The sequence below is a fragment of the Episyrphus balteatus genome, chromosome 4 (genome assembly GCF_945859705.1).
Source record: "Episyrphus balteatus chromosome 4, idEpiBalt1.1, whole genome shotgun sequence".
Classification (NCBI taxonomy): domain Eukaryota; kingdom Metazoa; phylum Arthropoda; class Insecta; order Diptera; family Syrphidae; genus Episyrphus; species Episyrphus balteatus.
Genome location: NC_079137.1, coordinates 44,747,143 through 44,763,332, shown reverse-complemented (window position 1 = coordinate 44,763,332; position 16,190 = coordinate 44,747,143). Strand labels below are relative to the sequence as shown.

General features: G+C 28.7%; 1 protein-coding gene across 1 annotated transcript in view; it reads left to right on the top strand.

The window, feature by feature from the left end:
• Positions 1–1,464: 1,464 nt before the first annotated feature.
• LOC129917970 (E3 ubiquitin-protein ligase MYLIP-B) overlaps positions 1,465–16,190 on the top strand; it is a 29,903-nt gene continuing 15,177 nt past the window's right edge. The window contains exon 1 of the mRNA XM_055998236.1: positions 1,465–1,745. Coding sequence (XP_055854211.1) covers positions 1,659–1,745 — 87 coding nt within the window. The 5' untranslated portion in view covers positions 1,465–1,658. The remainder of the gene's footprint in view (positions 1,746–16,190) is intronic.

Below are 16,190 nucleotides of genomic sequence, written 5' to 3'. Positions count from 1 at the left end.
GTCCAAAATCTGGAGAACTTCTTCAATGGAGTATTGTAAATTGAGTAAGTTAGCTTTTGCACTCTGATACGTGTCGGTTGTCGGCCGCGCAATAGAACGTAGAAGACAATAAATGGTAGCAATAGCAGACAAACAAGTTGAATAGGTAGATCTTTTCATTCGAATTTTGTTTGTGTGGGGTAATTAGTGAATTTTTAATATAGAACAGATATATTGAGTAAGTAATATACTGAGTAAGTTAGCTTTTTGTTTGTATATTTCAGTGTTTTGTGTGTAGGCATTACCTTTAAGACGCTAAAAAGATAAAAAACATAGGAAAAGACAAAAAAAGGCAATAACGAGAGAAAAGGCAAAAAAAGGCAATAACGAAAGAAAAGGCAAAAAAAAGGCAAAATAAAATACATATATTTGGCACGAGGGGGACGTGAAACGTGTTTGTATTTAATCTATTATGTCGTACGATTTAGCAAGAAAAAAAGGCAAATTCCACAACATTCTATCCCTGATCATAACATATTTAATTTTTGGTATCTTTACTATGTATATATTTTACCACCCACTGGCAAAAATCAATTTTCGTTCCGACAATGTAAGTTTGCAGACAAGACTCAGCAAATACTCTGCATAAAATAAACAAAAAAGACAAAATGAACATTTCATCCCTTACTTTAAACAATTCATTTTGCAGTTCTCTTCTCAAAAATAAACACACACAAAAAAAATTAACTCAAAATGAATTATGCACAGTTACTTTAAGAGTACACAAAGCCAAAAGAGAAAATTTCAAAATTACAAAAACAACAATTCAAAATGAACATTCTCTTTATCTGAGTGAACAAAAATTTAAAATTTCAGATTCATAGCACAAAATAAGACTTCAAGTAACCAAGACCAACAATCCAATCGAACAGTATCGTAGATGACTTTCATTCATTCGGTAACGTTTTACGGAACTCAAAACTCAAGTCTCAATTATTAAATGGTTTTCTCGTAGCATGGACGTGAGCTACAGTACATTTTCATCATCAACAACAAAAAATAATAATAATATTTCTTATAATATTGAAAAATCAAATCAAATAACAATCAAAAAAACATTTCTTATACGGAAATGTCGTATAAGTTTAATTGGTCGTACATTTTATATACTTTATCCGACATAATAAATTTGATTGTTTAAAAAAATTTATTAAAAATTGAATAAAATCTTTAAAAAAAAGAAAATAAAATAAATTAAAACAAGAAAAAAAAAATATTTTCTAAACTTAGAAGTATTCCGCGATCGGCAAAATATACTTATAAAAAAAACTTCGTGTATCTGTTGCAATTGTTTTTGTGGTACAAATTTTTATTTTTAATTTAAAATAAATTTTATACATTATTTAAATATATAAAATAAAAAAAATATATTATAAATACCAAATATAAAAATAAACAAGTGATTGAAAAATTTTATAGCGAAAAAAAAAATTTAAATAAGAAAAAAAAAAAATAAAATCGCTGGTGATATTCAAAAAAAAGAAAAATTACCAAAAATTTTAAAAAATTAAATTTAGTGCGCCAGTATTTAAAAGTAAATTTAATAAATCAAAATATTTAAATTTACATTTTGTTCTTAAGTGAAAAACAAATCTAAACGAAAAAAAAAAAAAATCAAAATGTGGTGCATAGTAAATCTACCCAATGGAACCCAACAGGCTGTCAAATGGGACCCCAAAGCTATCGGACAGGAATGCTTAGAGAAGGTAAAGCATTTCCTACATTTTGGATAAAATTATTTCGAAATTTTTAAAAATTTAATTTTTTGAAAAAAAAAAAAAATTTGTTTGAGTGGAAAAACCAAAAATGTATGGCTCCCCAACAACACCTTCATCGTAGTTGAAAAATATGGAAAATACCCTCCTACAAACTTCTCCTAAGATTCTGATTTTTTTTTTTTTTTTTTTTTTATTTTCATTATTCTCTTCTTTTTCCTCTTATTTTTTTATGATGTCGATGTTTGTTGGGTTTTGTTTTCCTGTCTTTAAGTTGAAGTTTTTTTTTTATTTCTTTGTTTGGGTTTCTTCTTCTTCTTACATTCGTACAAAAAGATAAATCCCGGGTGTATTGTCTACTTTTATGCAGATACTTCTCACCTGAAGTACCTTGTAGTTGTAGATGTTTGTTATTATAGCTGCATTTATAGTTGAACAAAAAAAAAAATTGCGTGGGGGAGAAAATTAATGGTATGAATATGAAGAAATAAAAATAAGAATACAGAGGTACGACGACGAGTGGAGTAAAGATTTTTTTTATAACAACCAAAAGGTATGGCTTTAATATAAATAAGGTGAAATTATTCAAGCAGTCTTGGGGATAATATATTCATTTTTATTTTTTTGTTTTTGCTTAAAAACAGTTGTACAATAAAGTTGTGGGGAATTTTAGTATTTTTTTTTTTTGTTTTTATTTTTGCAAGTTGATAAAAGTATTTATATTCCTACCTACCTTGCCTTGTTTAACAGGATATTGACACGTCGTTAAAAAAAGATCAACTTAAAGTTAAACGAAAAAGTTTTAAACACAAAGGGCAAATTTGAGTGTTAATGAATAATTAAATTTTGTTAGGTAGGTATTCACTTTTGGGTATTTTGTACTTTTAGACTTTTTTTCACGAACTTCTTAATATTGATGTATGTACTTAGAACCTTGAAACAAAAATTAAATTACATGAAACTGTGAAAAATATCTTAAAATTGTGAATAATTTCCCTTTATTATTGGTAAATCCGAAATTTTGCATTTTTTTCAGTTTTTTTTTTAAATATTTTTTTAGAATTTGAAAATCAGAATTTTGAAATCCAGAAGTTTTCGGGATAAGGTTTTTTAAACATAGAACTTTAAAATACAGAATGTTGGACGTTCCTATAGAGTCCAAATAAAAATTAAAATAAAAAGAAGACGAATTTTTTATGTTTTTTTTTTTTTCATTCAAAAAAAATTGTTAAAAAACACTTTATCAAAGTATTACAATATTTCGATTTTTTCATTTCGCAATTATTTCTTAATTTATTTCGCATTAGATTTTTAGCTCTATGTATTTCGAAATGGTAACCTTTTTTTATAATACTTAAATAAATATTCAAAATTGCCGTTTTAAAAAATTAATTAAAATCAATAAATTAAATAAAATAATTAAAAGTAATAAATTTCGATTTAAAAAAATAAGTGAAATATAATAGTCGAGTCAAATTAGACATAAAATTTGTAAAATCTCGGAACCCAGGGAAAGTCGATGCATCTGAAAAACGAGTATAGGGCTGCATGTTAAAAGGGTCAAATAAGAAAGTTAAAAAAAAAAATTTCACCGCTCTCGATTACAACAGTTTTTATGGACCGTTAACTGTCATTCCGTATGCAAGCGTCAATCGGAATTGCTGTCTCATTTTAGATTTTGATCAAACTTTGTAGGGATGTTCTCTAGGACTGTAAGGAAGCAAATCCATGATGATTTAATTTTAAGTTGCGTGGTTTCCCCGCTACCCGCATTCGAACTTTTTCAGAAGGTCATTTTTATGTTATTATAGCTTTGCGTCTACTAAAGATATCTTTTTGTTTGAAACGCCATTTTAAAGCTTAAGAGTAGTAATTTTTGAATATATATTAAAAAATTACGTAATAATTATCCCTGAATTAAAAATAATTTTTGAAAAACTGGTAATTTTGCTGATTTTTCATGGTTTTTGACTGGCTCCAGAACCTTGGCTATTATATGTAGGAAGCTTATACTTACCAAATATTAAATATAGATATTTTTCCACAAAATAAATCTAAAATGAACTCGATGGCTGTACTCCAGTTCAAAGTATTGAGTATTTTAAAAAAGCTAATTTTTATACTGTCATTTTCTACGATTTGACTAAACGAAGAAATGTGAAACTTACAGTGTGTTAAGCTAAGAGTACGAACTAAATATACTATTGATTTCATGCTTCTATCTTATGTCAAACATAGTGCAATCATAGCCTTAAGTAGGGGTTTTTTTGGCTTTTTAGCATTTTTGCGAATTTTCAAACAAGCGGTACACTAAGAAGATATGAAAATAACACAATTTTATTTAGAGGACTTAAAGTTAAAAGTTTCAACTTAACACACTGTTAGTTTCATGTTTCTATCTTTAGTCAAATCGTAAAAAATCAAAGTATAAAAAAATATTTTTTCAAAAAACTCAAAACTTTGAACTTAAAATTTTTGCATAAGGAGTACAGCCATCGAGTTCATTTTAGATTTATTTTGTTGAAAAATATCTATATTTAATATTTGGTAAGTATAAGCTTCCTACATATAATAGCCAAGGTTCTGGAGCCAGTCAAAAACCATGAAAAATCAGCAAAATTACCAGTTTTTCAAAAATTATTTTTAATTCAGGGATAATTATTACGTAATTTTTTAATATATATTCAAAAATTACTACTCTTAAGCTTTAAAATGGCGTTTCAAACAAAAAGATATCTTTAGTAGACGCAAAGCTATAATAACATAAAAATGACCTTCTGAAAAAGTTCGAATGCGGGTAGCGGGGAAACCACGCAACTTAAAATTAAATCATCATGGATTTGCTTCCTTACAGTCCTAGAGAACATCCCTACAAAGTTTGATCAAAATCTAAAATGAGACAGCAATTCCGATTGACGCTTGCATAAGGAATGACAGTTAACGGTCCATAAAAACTGTCGTAATCGAGAGCGGTGAAATTTTTTTTTTTAACTTTCTTATTTGACCCTTTTAACATGCAGCCCTATACTCGTTTTTCAGATGCATCGACTTTCCCTGGATTCCGAGGTATAAAGCTAATTTGACTCCACTATAAAGTTCAAAAAATATTTGGCGAAAAGATTTCGTTGCGAGTGAATTAAGTGGCCAAAAGAAAACTCGCAAAATAATTTAAAAAAATCTCCTTGTGATGATGAGGAAATAAGTATTTTCTTAATAGTTTTTGACAAAATCTCACTTTGTAATAAAAGTATGACATTGTAGTTAAAAAAAAAAAAAATCTTTGTTCTGCTAAGCTACGGGAACGGGTGTTTCATTAGGGAATCAAATATCAAATAGACATAGCTTTTAATTTTTTCAAACCCTCAAAAGTGTTAAAAATATTTGTATCTTTTTTCCCTATGATATTAAATGTTTGAAAGCATTATTTCATTACTTTACCCAAAACCGTATTATTTTTTAATAGTTACTAGGTATAAGCTTCTTATCATATTCCCACTCAAAATTCTATCATTCTTCATCATTCATGAACATTTTTATTTCTCCAAAGTCCTGATTTCGTCAAACGTTTATCGTTTTTTTTTTCTTTTCATTATAAACCTACATACATTTCGTGGAATATAAAACAAAATAAATGCGCACATTTAATGAACCGTTAAATTGACTTCTTTCGTTTTTGAGTATTTCAGTCACTCGTGGTTTCCGGTTACAATACAATATGGTAAATCTTTTTGTTTGTTTGAATAGCTTTATAGGTGAACTTAATTTAAGTTCATAAACATATTCAATGATTTGTGACTAACAACTCTTATTGTGTGATAGCGACAACAACAGGAATATATAGACTTTTTGTGTAGGTAATAAACGAATTCACTGAATATTCTGGTAATGTGGTAAACATTTTACATAAATTTACAATGTTATTATTAAAAAAAAAGGACTTTTCTAACTCAAAAAAAAAAATCCTATTATCACCCAATTTATGTGTTACAAAGAATTTATGTATATCTAACAAAAATGTATGGTTGCCAGCATATATTGAAATTTTTATAAAAAAAAAAAATTATTAAAACATTTGTGCTTTGAAAATAAGATAAGATTTTAAGTATTTTTGAACCCAGTAACAATATTGATTTATTATAAACTTTCAAGGGGGTTGATATTCATTATCGCAATATATCAGCTTTTTAAATAAATTAATTTATTTTAAAACGAGAACTTTGTTCTTGGTTTTTTTTATCAATAAAAGACCTTTGAGCTTCTTGAAAAATAAAACTAGCACAACAAGTTTTAGTTTCGATAAGAAATAAATTTTATTTGATAAAAATACATTCTTTTTTGTCAGGCACTTTAAAGTGTTTGTTGTTTGTTTATTAAAATTAAAAATTACCACTTTTTTTAAAGAACTAGGTACCTCAAAAAACTTTCAATTTGAATAACAACTTTTGAACTTCTTTTATCACATTGAATTTGTTTTGAAATGTTTTAGGATATGAATTGGATAACGAAAACAAGGAGATCAAAACAGAAAAAAAAATGAATCTGAGAAACGTGCAAAAATTCAATCCACCCACTCTAACCTTTATTTTAACTCGTTAGCTCTTTTTGAGTGCATCTGCACTGCATTGCATACATAACCTCGTTTTACGAACAAAAATTGAGAGTTATGCGACTGCATCATCGCATCGTGCCGTGTCGTCGTCGAATATGTCGTATCGTTTCAAATTTCAACATCCGTGCAATATTCTATAAAGGATTATATGATGACGGAGTTGATTTTAGTATTCTTGTGTGTTATGAATGATGATATCGATTTTTTTGTTTTTTTTTTTTTGTTTCATTTCAATGTGAAATGTGGTATTATTTTATTAAGCCTTTAACAAAAAAAAAAGAAACAAAAATATGTCCTCAATGTGAAAGAAGATTACCAGTTTCATTCAACTTAAATAATACAACATGACAACTTGAATAAATAAAAATAAATGAAATGAAGGTTGATGCTGTGAATACATTTTATCAACGATTTTATTGTTTTTGAAGGATATTTCTTATGAAGGACTTTCTTTTCGTATGAAAATTTAACAGCTAACCGAATGATATTTCAAACCTTCATATAACTGGATATTGATATGACACTTTCGATTCGAGAAGCTTTTCATACTTGACGAATACTTTCGTTTAGTTAAGTTAATCCAAAGTACCTAGGTAATTGTACTTTATTTATAATGATAGATCGAAAAGCAACATTTGTTTCGTGTTTTTTACATTAGCTTAGAACGTTTCGTTCAGTTTTACTACCAACTGCCTTTTCTACTTACTTCTATTCCGACTGAAAACTGACTCTTGAATGATATAGCAGTTTTCAACAATTATGTAGTTCCAACCTGAGTTGGGAATTTTGCCAAATTTCAAATAAACTCAAATTCTAAACATTCATTCAAAAATGTGTTAGGTACGTACATTTTGTTTCCTCTTTTTTGCTCAATTTGCGCAACCAGACATAAAACTACGTATGCAGTCGTTGAACTTAAATGGATTACGTAATCTATTTTGGCAGAAATGATTTGTTCTAAATAAATTGCATTTGCACATTCATTTTTGTATTATTTTGGTTTGCAAACAAGTAAACAACTAAAAATATATTTGCACCTCCTAGCTAAAAAGCAATAAAAACTGAATATAATAAATATTGAACATCACGTTTATTCAAATTTACACTGTAACACGTTCATAGTAATATAATTTTACCTTCTGCACAACTACATAATAGATACCTTTAACTATACGAAATGATATCCTGGATTTGGTCACGTACATGTTTTATGGCTTTTAAAGTAATCATACGAAGTAAACAAATAATGGAGCAACTCTGATTTCCAAGAAAGTATTGGAGTAAATTTATGGAAAGTAAGAAGACAGCACTGATATGCATTTTCAAAATGGCAGTCTGATGTTATACTGAGCTGTCAAACTTGATTGCAAAAGTGCAGCCATTTTGTTTAAATTTACTGCAATGTAGCAGTTTTAATTTAAATATTTATAGAGTTAATAATAAAAAATCTGCGGTGTTCCAACTTGGTTTCCATAATTCATGAATTACTCTAAATCTTCGTAACAATTTTAAAGCTTAACAAATTTGTTCAATTCAAATTTTTTCATACAACTCGATTTACACGAGGCATTAAGTAATTACATTTGCAATTCACACCCACTACGAGCAGAAAAAAAATATTTTTGAGATAATTTATTCCAACTATAATTAACATTGTGATTATTTGTTGATTGTAATTTATTTCCCTTTGGACGGCTCTCAATATTATGGCAAAGTTTCTGTTTTTTATTAACTTAAATTAACAACCAGTTCGATTTGCATTACATGCAATGATGGTTTGCAAAATGTAATTTTTCTATATGTCTCTGATGTCAACAAATACAAATTGAATCTGCTATACAATATCTATAACTATTCAATAGAAGTATAGATATTTTATACTTCTCAATGCAATTGCACACGTGTCTGAAAGCATGATTTCGAACAAAAATGTATCTATGTGTCACTTTTTAGCAGCATAAGAGAGAGGAAGACTCTTGCTTGCGTTTTTGAAAATAAAAAACCAAACGAGAATGCGTTTATTGGATTTGTTTGCCTCGAGTGTTATATGTTTTGCCCATGGAAGTATAAAATAGATGCACCCCATTGCCATATTATACAACAGACAACACAACCAAGGGCATACCGTATGTTGCATGTTTCTATGCAAAAATAAATTTTTCCAATCGATATGGAATTTATTTTTATTCTTATGTGTGCCGATGGCCAAAGACAGGGTGGCATGAATTGAATTTTAAATGAAAGTTAGTCTTTTATTTTATCATTGAAGTAAAACTTAAAAATCTAGTACTTTTTAATACACATCTATTTAATTTATCCAAAATCCGTTGAAAGCTATTACTTTCCTTAAGAATTTTTCAGAAATTGAATTGTATGACAAATTAAAACAGATGCTTAAATCGTTAACTTAACCCGCTCTCCAGTAAAAAGATGAGTAAATGCTCGAAAAATATAATACATTCAAGGATTTCATTCCAAGCAAATGCTCACTCTTTTTCAAATGTAAAAGTTCAACTTTCTAAATAAGTAAATTGCAGGTACCTACATTTTGATCTTTTCGGATACTGTTGCACAACAAAATTAAATTCAAAGCAAAATCAGGATATGCATCATTATATTTATTTATTTTTCCAAGGATGTCCTCATCAATTTCCTTTTGTATTTGTATCCATTTCAACATATAATAAAATTTCTCATACCTACCCAAAAAGTAGGGTTTTGTTGTTGTCTCGTACTCTCGTTAGTTACATTGAATATAAGTGGAGACTTTTGGATCAGAGTCCTATATCTCTTTGAACGTCAAGAGTTATCCAAACGTACTCGAAAAATCGACCAACGTGAAATCATCTTTGGACAAAAGTTCCTCTTTTTCACATAAAATTGTCTATACATACAATAAACTATAGCTATGTATGACCAAAGTGAACTACAACGAGTACATTATAGATCTCTATTCCTTACTTTCATTTGCCTTAAGTGCGTTTTTGAAAAATTCAATAGTTTGAGAATGGCACCCATTTTATGTGGGGTTAGAGAAGCAATTGAAAGGAGAAAGTATTATAGGATGCTTATAGAAGAAAATTGTTGGGTAATAATAACCCCTCAAGTAAGATACATTCCTAAGTGTCCATGTCCAATACAATTTCACCCGTCTCCCCTTTTGTTCATGAAGAAAATACTCCTTCTACAAATATCTATAGAAGATAGAATAACATGAGGGTTGAAAACAGGATAGAAAATGTGTTGGCCATGACGCATATCCTCGAGACTCTAGAGAAATAAATGTTAATATTGACATTTGTTGATCGAAAGTGTGTTCTTCTCCTATCTACATCTTCTTCGGTTTTCCTTTCCTCTGTACAAAGTTTGTACATATCTTTTTGAGCTACCACACATAGAGTAAAGTGTAATATACTTTTACGAGCTGATTGCTGTTCCAACAAAATAAGGGGGAGTTCGGGGTCACATCCTCAATTTTACTTGATTTGTGTGTCTATTAAAGGGGGAAAGTAACACAATCGATTAGAAATGACAGTGTTGAAAAAACGTATGCGGGATTGTTGGGAGTATATAGATGAAGAGTTGGAGAGAAAGGAGGGTTCTTGTGTTGTTTAGTTGAACATTTGTTCAAAACTGAGGACAAAATACATTAGTTTCGGAGGTTTTTATAAGATAAGGAAAATTAATTGGTAGCAAATTGTTATTTTTTTCTGATACGGAAAGCATTTCAATTTCATTCCTCTTAAATTATGGAGGGGAAATCTCTCTGTGTCATTCAGTTTATAGACAGTCTGAATCTATAACGAGAACAGCATACTTAGATATCATTTCTTTTTATCCGGGTACGGTGTAATTAAATGATTAAATTGGTAGAAATTTTCATCTGTTCCCTCACAACTTCTAAACTATTTATCATAATTTGACAAATGAGATATCGTTGAAAGCGTGGAATCTGTGAGCTGGCTATCAGTAGTGTGAAATCAGATAAAATTGAACATATCGCACTCGAGATGTAAAATTCATCAACCATAATAAAAGTTTCTTCCAAAAATAAGTCCATGAATATAAAAATAACATTCTTGCTCGAACACATCCTCAGTCTGCAGTAAGTCTCAACAGATGACAACTGTCAGCTAGTTTAACATGGGATTGACCCATCTGCAAACTTAGTACACATGTGTACATGTATAAATATTTGTTTGGTTGTCATTTTGTGGTTCAGATAAGATATAAAAAATATACAAGTATTTCTTACCAACTGTCAAGGAATATCACATAAAATCCTTTCATCAAAATGAACATATGATCTATTTTCTTTGTCAAAAAATTTCATTCATCAAAACTACGAAAAAAGGACTCCTACTTCAATAAAAATATTTAAAAAGTTTCTTAAAGAGGTCACTATGTAGAATTGAATTCATCAAGGCAACACTTTTTCTTTTATTTTAAAAATTTCAATCAATTTGTATTATTAAATAAATAAACCTACCTAACAGATACAATTTGTATATCTCTATTTAAATTAACATGCAGTCTATATATCTTTATCTAGATATTTTACACAGATACGAATTAGCTCTCTGTTTAGCTCCGTCTATATAGAATACCATGAGGCCAATAATCACTTGGTGGATACGTGAAGTCCAAAGTCCAATCGCATTAATTTTTTTTTTTTTTTTTTTTGTTGACTCGAAACGAAAAAGCGGATCAAAAGGAAGACAGAGAATACAGAAATACAGATAAAAAAAAAATTGTATAAAAGTAGACAAACAAGAAACAGAAACTATTTTATTGACTTTATTTGTGTCTCTTTTCAATGAGAGAAACATGCACGAATAAAAATCTTTTTTATTTTTTGTTATTCTTCTTATTTTGTGATATAAGAGAGCTGCTGTAAAGTAGCACTCGCATTTTGGCACGTTCGTATTCTCGTATGAATTTAATATCTGAATATGAACTAATAAGCCTGTTGAAGGCGAGTCAAATCGCGGTGATAAATTCACCCACACATTTTTCTTTTCTTTTGGTATTAATTTTAATATTTTTTTTTTGTCGAGTGATGATGATAATAGAAATAAAAACCAATTTTAGCTGAGTAAATTTATTTATTTAAACTCCAATCAAAAAATTTACTTGAATTGGGGGATGGCTGAGATGTGAGGATTATTAGGTATTTTCTTTGTGTTATTTTAGACATATGGTTCAGAATGACGACTTTACATATTCAAGGTCTGACGAAGGTAGAAAAATAAACACATGAAAAATATATGCCTATAGTAATTAGATGCTTGGTTATTGTATTTGGGAAAAGAAGATTTTTTTTCGAAATGGCGCCCAACGAATTTTATTGATGGTTTTAAAATAATAATTTGTTTCATAAAATATATTTTTAAATTTTATGAAATGTTGCCTTTAGTAACACAGATGGTGATGATTCATTTACCATAATTTTTGATCCGAGATAAAATGGCGCCCAACGCAAAATAATTTTTATTTATTTTCTCCTTATTAATTTCTGAAAAATCATTCCTAGATACTTTAGATCATTCAAATGTTGATTGTCTAAACGATAAAAAAAAATAAGTTATGAGTTTTATGAAAATACATATCTTGAATTCTTTATAAAATGGCGCCCAACGTGAAATGGTGTTTGATTTTCTTGTTTATTTATTTAAAAACACAAATGTTTTTAGTTTACATGCAGGAATCTCATGAAATTCTTCTTATATCACGCAGGTTTTTGATGTTTCAGATAACAAAAATAACAAATATGTTAGTAGGGCAACAAACCCATTTGTTTTGTTCTTTTGTTTATTTTTACTTTTTTTCTTGTTGATTCTTTGTTTTTCAATAATAATTTTTGGATTTGAAACTAAGCAAAAAACAAAAACAAAAACAAAAAACATTAACTTCAAGGAGAATGTATTTTTAGATGGAAAATTTGGTATAATAATATGAATTTCGAAGGTCATTCATAAGACTTTGATAATAAAATATTTAATTTGATAGGACATTAATTGATATGATAAAAGATCATCCTGATCAGGATCTTGCTAGCTCAATTAAATTTTTAAAATCTACAAAAACTAGAAGTAACAAATTCACAGAGTCGGAATGGTATTAAATAACTTTAACCTTTATCTTTCAAATATTGCCTATTAACTTATAATTTTGAACGTTTTTAATGTGTAAAAAAAACTTCATTTAATTTGTCTGAAGTCTGATTCATGTTCCGTCATTTTCAAGGTTGTTTACACAACAAAATTATTCAATCAATTAAAACTGTATCAAAGAAATGACTGTAACCAATTAAATAGATAAAAACTTAAAACTCATTTAAATTGCTTTTGAAGAATCACATTTATCAAAAAACCACATTATCTACCTTTTAAAGATTTTAAACTTAGATTTTGCGGTTACGTTATGTTATAAAAAAAACTAAAAAATTCCCAGCTGTAATTAAAACACGGACTTTGTTCCTTATTAATATTCTTATTCAAGTTTAAATTGATTTATTATAAAGTGGGTGACAGGTATCGGTACCATTAAAGCAAGTTTCAATTAACAGTTGGTTGTTTTTTTTTTTTTGTAATTTATTTTAATAGCTCATGAATTAATTATAAAACAAATATTTTGTGATTGTCTTATCAAACACTAGGCTCGTGTATATGCTTTTGTGGTTAACCTCAAAATGTCATCTCCGAATGTCTTATTTATAGAATTTGACTAATTAAATTATGCTTAACATTTGTTTGGTGATAATTCAGATCTTTAATTGAAATAAATCAAGAATTAATCAGCAAAATTGGAAATAGATTATGAATAAAATATTTACTTAAGTTGTGATTAAACTAATTGGCGTGAAACTTTGAAGTTGTTGCTACCAAAGGAACATTAATCAGATAAAAATCATTTTTAGTTCATTTCAGAAAACACTTAAAAAGTTTGAATTAGAAAAACTTAAGCGAAATGGTTAAAATCTGGTTTACCTTAACTTGTCTTTCATTCTTTCTTAATTGCGAATAAAAAAACACACTATAAAAAACAACTTCTTTCACTTATCCTGCCTTCCTATCGACAAACAAAATTCTCAAAACCATATTTTTATCCATAAATCAATTTTCGCCTTGGTTAAGTGTTATACACAAAACACAAGAAAAGCATCCTTGTGCACGATATAGGTATTGAGTTTTAAATCTTATAGCCTTTATGCCATGTCACCTTAGCACACTATACTATGCATACGGTATACAGGTATATTGGTAAAGGAATGTCAATAACGAGGTCTATAACTATTCAATGCAGCATGCATCATCAGAAAATATACTAGTCCACTATGCTGAACACGTTAGAACTTTCATTTTAAAATAGAAAAAAAAAAAATAGAAGCCCTATATGCATTTTAATCCAATAAATTGCAAAAGCAAAATTCAATATCACAAGGTTTTCGGAAAACAAAAACAAGAAGAAAAACAAAGACATTTTGGTCTTGTGCTAAACATGTTGTTTTTATTTGTGTACTGGATGTGTTTTTTAGTGCATGAAATAATTGATCCAATATTTTAAACTGTGCATCGATGCCAAGAAATAATGTTCGAACAAAAAACAAATCAAGTTCAAATTATCCCAATATCATGGTTAAAACTGCCTTGGGGTATAAAGAAATAAGTTTGTTTTTTTGGTTCAAATCGAAAAAAAAAAAAAAAATCAATACCTCCTATGGAAAATTTTTTGGAAAAATGCAATAAAATAAACACAAAAGCAAGTGTCGAGTGCAGCAAGAAAGGATTGTTCCATTGGGAAAAGAATCTCTTGTTGCTGCAAGAGGATATAATCTTTCCTTTTGTACTTTCTCGTATTTGGGTTATTTGTAGTTTGTTGACAGGCAAACGAAATAAGATATACTTGACAGGACAGCACAAAGCAGCCAAGAATTAAAAGAATCAACGAAAAGAAATACCTAATGAAATAAGTCGAAAAAAAACACAAACAAGGGATCTACTTTCTTTTGTTATCGCCTCACTTTTGTATTTTTCTTAGAAATTAAGATTAAAAGATGCTGCTTTTGTATTGTTATCAATTCGGGATTAATTAATTTTTGTTTCCGGTTTGTCTAATTTTTTTCTAACGCTAATTGAAAAAGTACCAAAATAACAAACAAAAGGATATGTTATATTTATTATACGTCCTTGTAAGAAAATGTTATTAAAAACATCAATATCCGATACAATTAAAGGCTGTTTTTCCAAAGGGGTTTTGTATGACTTTTTTCATATTTGCAGTGTTTCCAGTGCAGAGTTTTGAAAGATGAGAATAGAAAATTATTTGAGTAGGGCCTGCGATAAAACGAAGAATATAAAGTATTGGGCAGTTATAAAGTAAACGAATTTATGAGTAAGCAATTTGATCTATTGTCAAGTATTGCTTGGAGGCTTTGGTCAAAAGCTTTTGGAAGAACTAGAAGCTACTTTCATTAATATTTTAAAAAAATTTCACTATCATCAATTTTTAAAGACACTCCTTAATGACTTAATACTCGTATGTAAAATATATTTCTTTACGTGTCATATTTTTCGCCTTCAAGTCGATCGGTGATACAAAAGGCAACTTAAGCAATCATTAATTTATAAATTTAGGTATAATTTTTTTGTTCGATTTGAATGTCATTAACATATTGTTCTCGACCCTAAGTTTGTGTTTCTACATCCAATATAAAATGCTTGTCGCGAAGTCATGAAACTTGTTTAGCTAATTTCTTATTGATTATATTCTTATCGCAAAATACAACCCTTTGGCATTTTTTAATTATTATTGCTTTTGTATGACTTCACATAGTCTATCTGTGCTATATGGTACAGAGACAAACTTGCATACTTTCGCTTTAAATTCTTAAATGCAAACCGATGATAGTGAAGTTAATTTCATCGATAAGTATTCAAAGTTGAATGATTTTATAATTGTGCACACTGCTACTTGTATAATCAATAATCATTCATGTCACTTTTTTATCAATTGAAGAACTTTACTAAACAGATAGTTGCTAACCAATAATCTTGTTAAAAATAATTATTATAAGTTCTCCGAATAAACTCTGAGTGCTTGAATATATTTATCTACTTTTTTATTGCTGCATGCAGCAATTCGTACATTAGAAACTTGATAGCATTTCATTTCATGCTGCAAAATGATCATTTTGTATTGTTGCAAAAAAAACTTAATAAATAATGGACAGGGGCGTACACTCCCTTGGGGCAAACGGGGCGACGCCCCGGGGCCCCCGACCGACTTCAGGGCCCCCACTGAAGACAATGCAGAGAAGGAAACTGTTGGCTCCAAAAAAATTATATTATATTTTAGGGGCCTCTAAGCACTTAATTTTGATAATTTTGAGGCCCCAAACATTATTTTTCAGGGGCCCCAAAAGAAATAAACTATGTTTGATGATGGAAAATCAAATGTGTACACATTACTTTAGAACAGAGGCCCCAAGAACTATCAATTTTAAGCTAAAAAAATTTTATTTTAGGGGTCTCTTAATATTTAATTTTAATTTTTCAGGGGCCCCAAAATAAAAAAAAATATGTCTGATGATGGAAACTCCAATATGTATTTATTACTTCAGAACAGAGGCCCCAAGAACTATCAATTCTAAGCTTCAAAAATTTTTATTTTAGGGGCCGCTAAATATTTAATTTTTAAAGCCCCAAAATGAATTTTTCAGGGGCCCAACAATAAAAAAAAATTATGTTTGATGATGGAAAATCAAATATGTACATGTACATATTACTTCAGAACAGAGGCCCCAAGAACTATCAATTCTAAGCTAA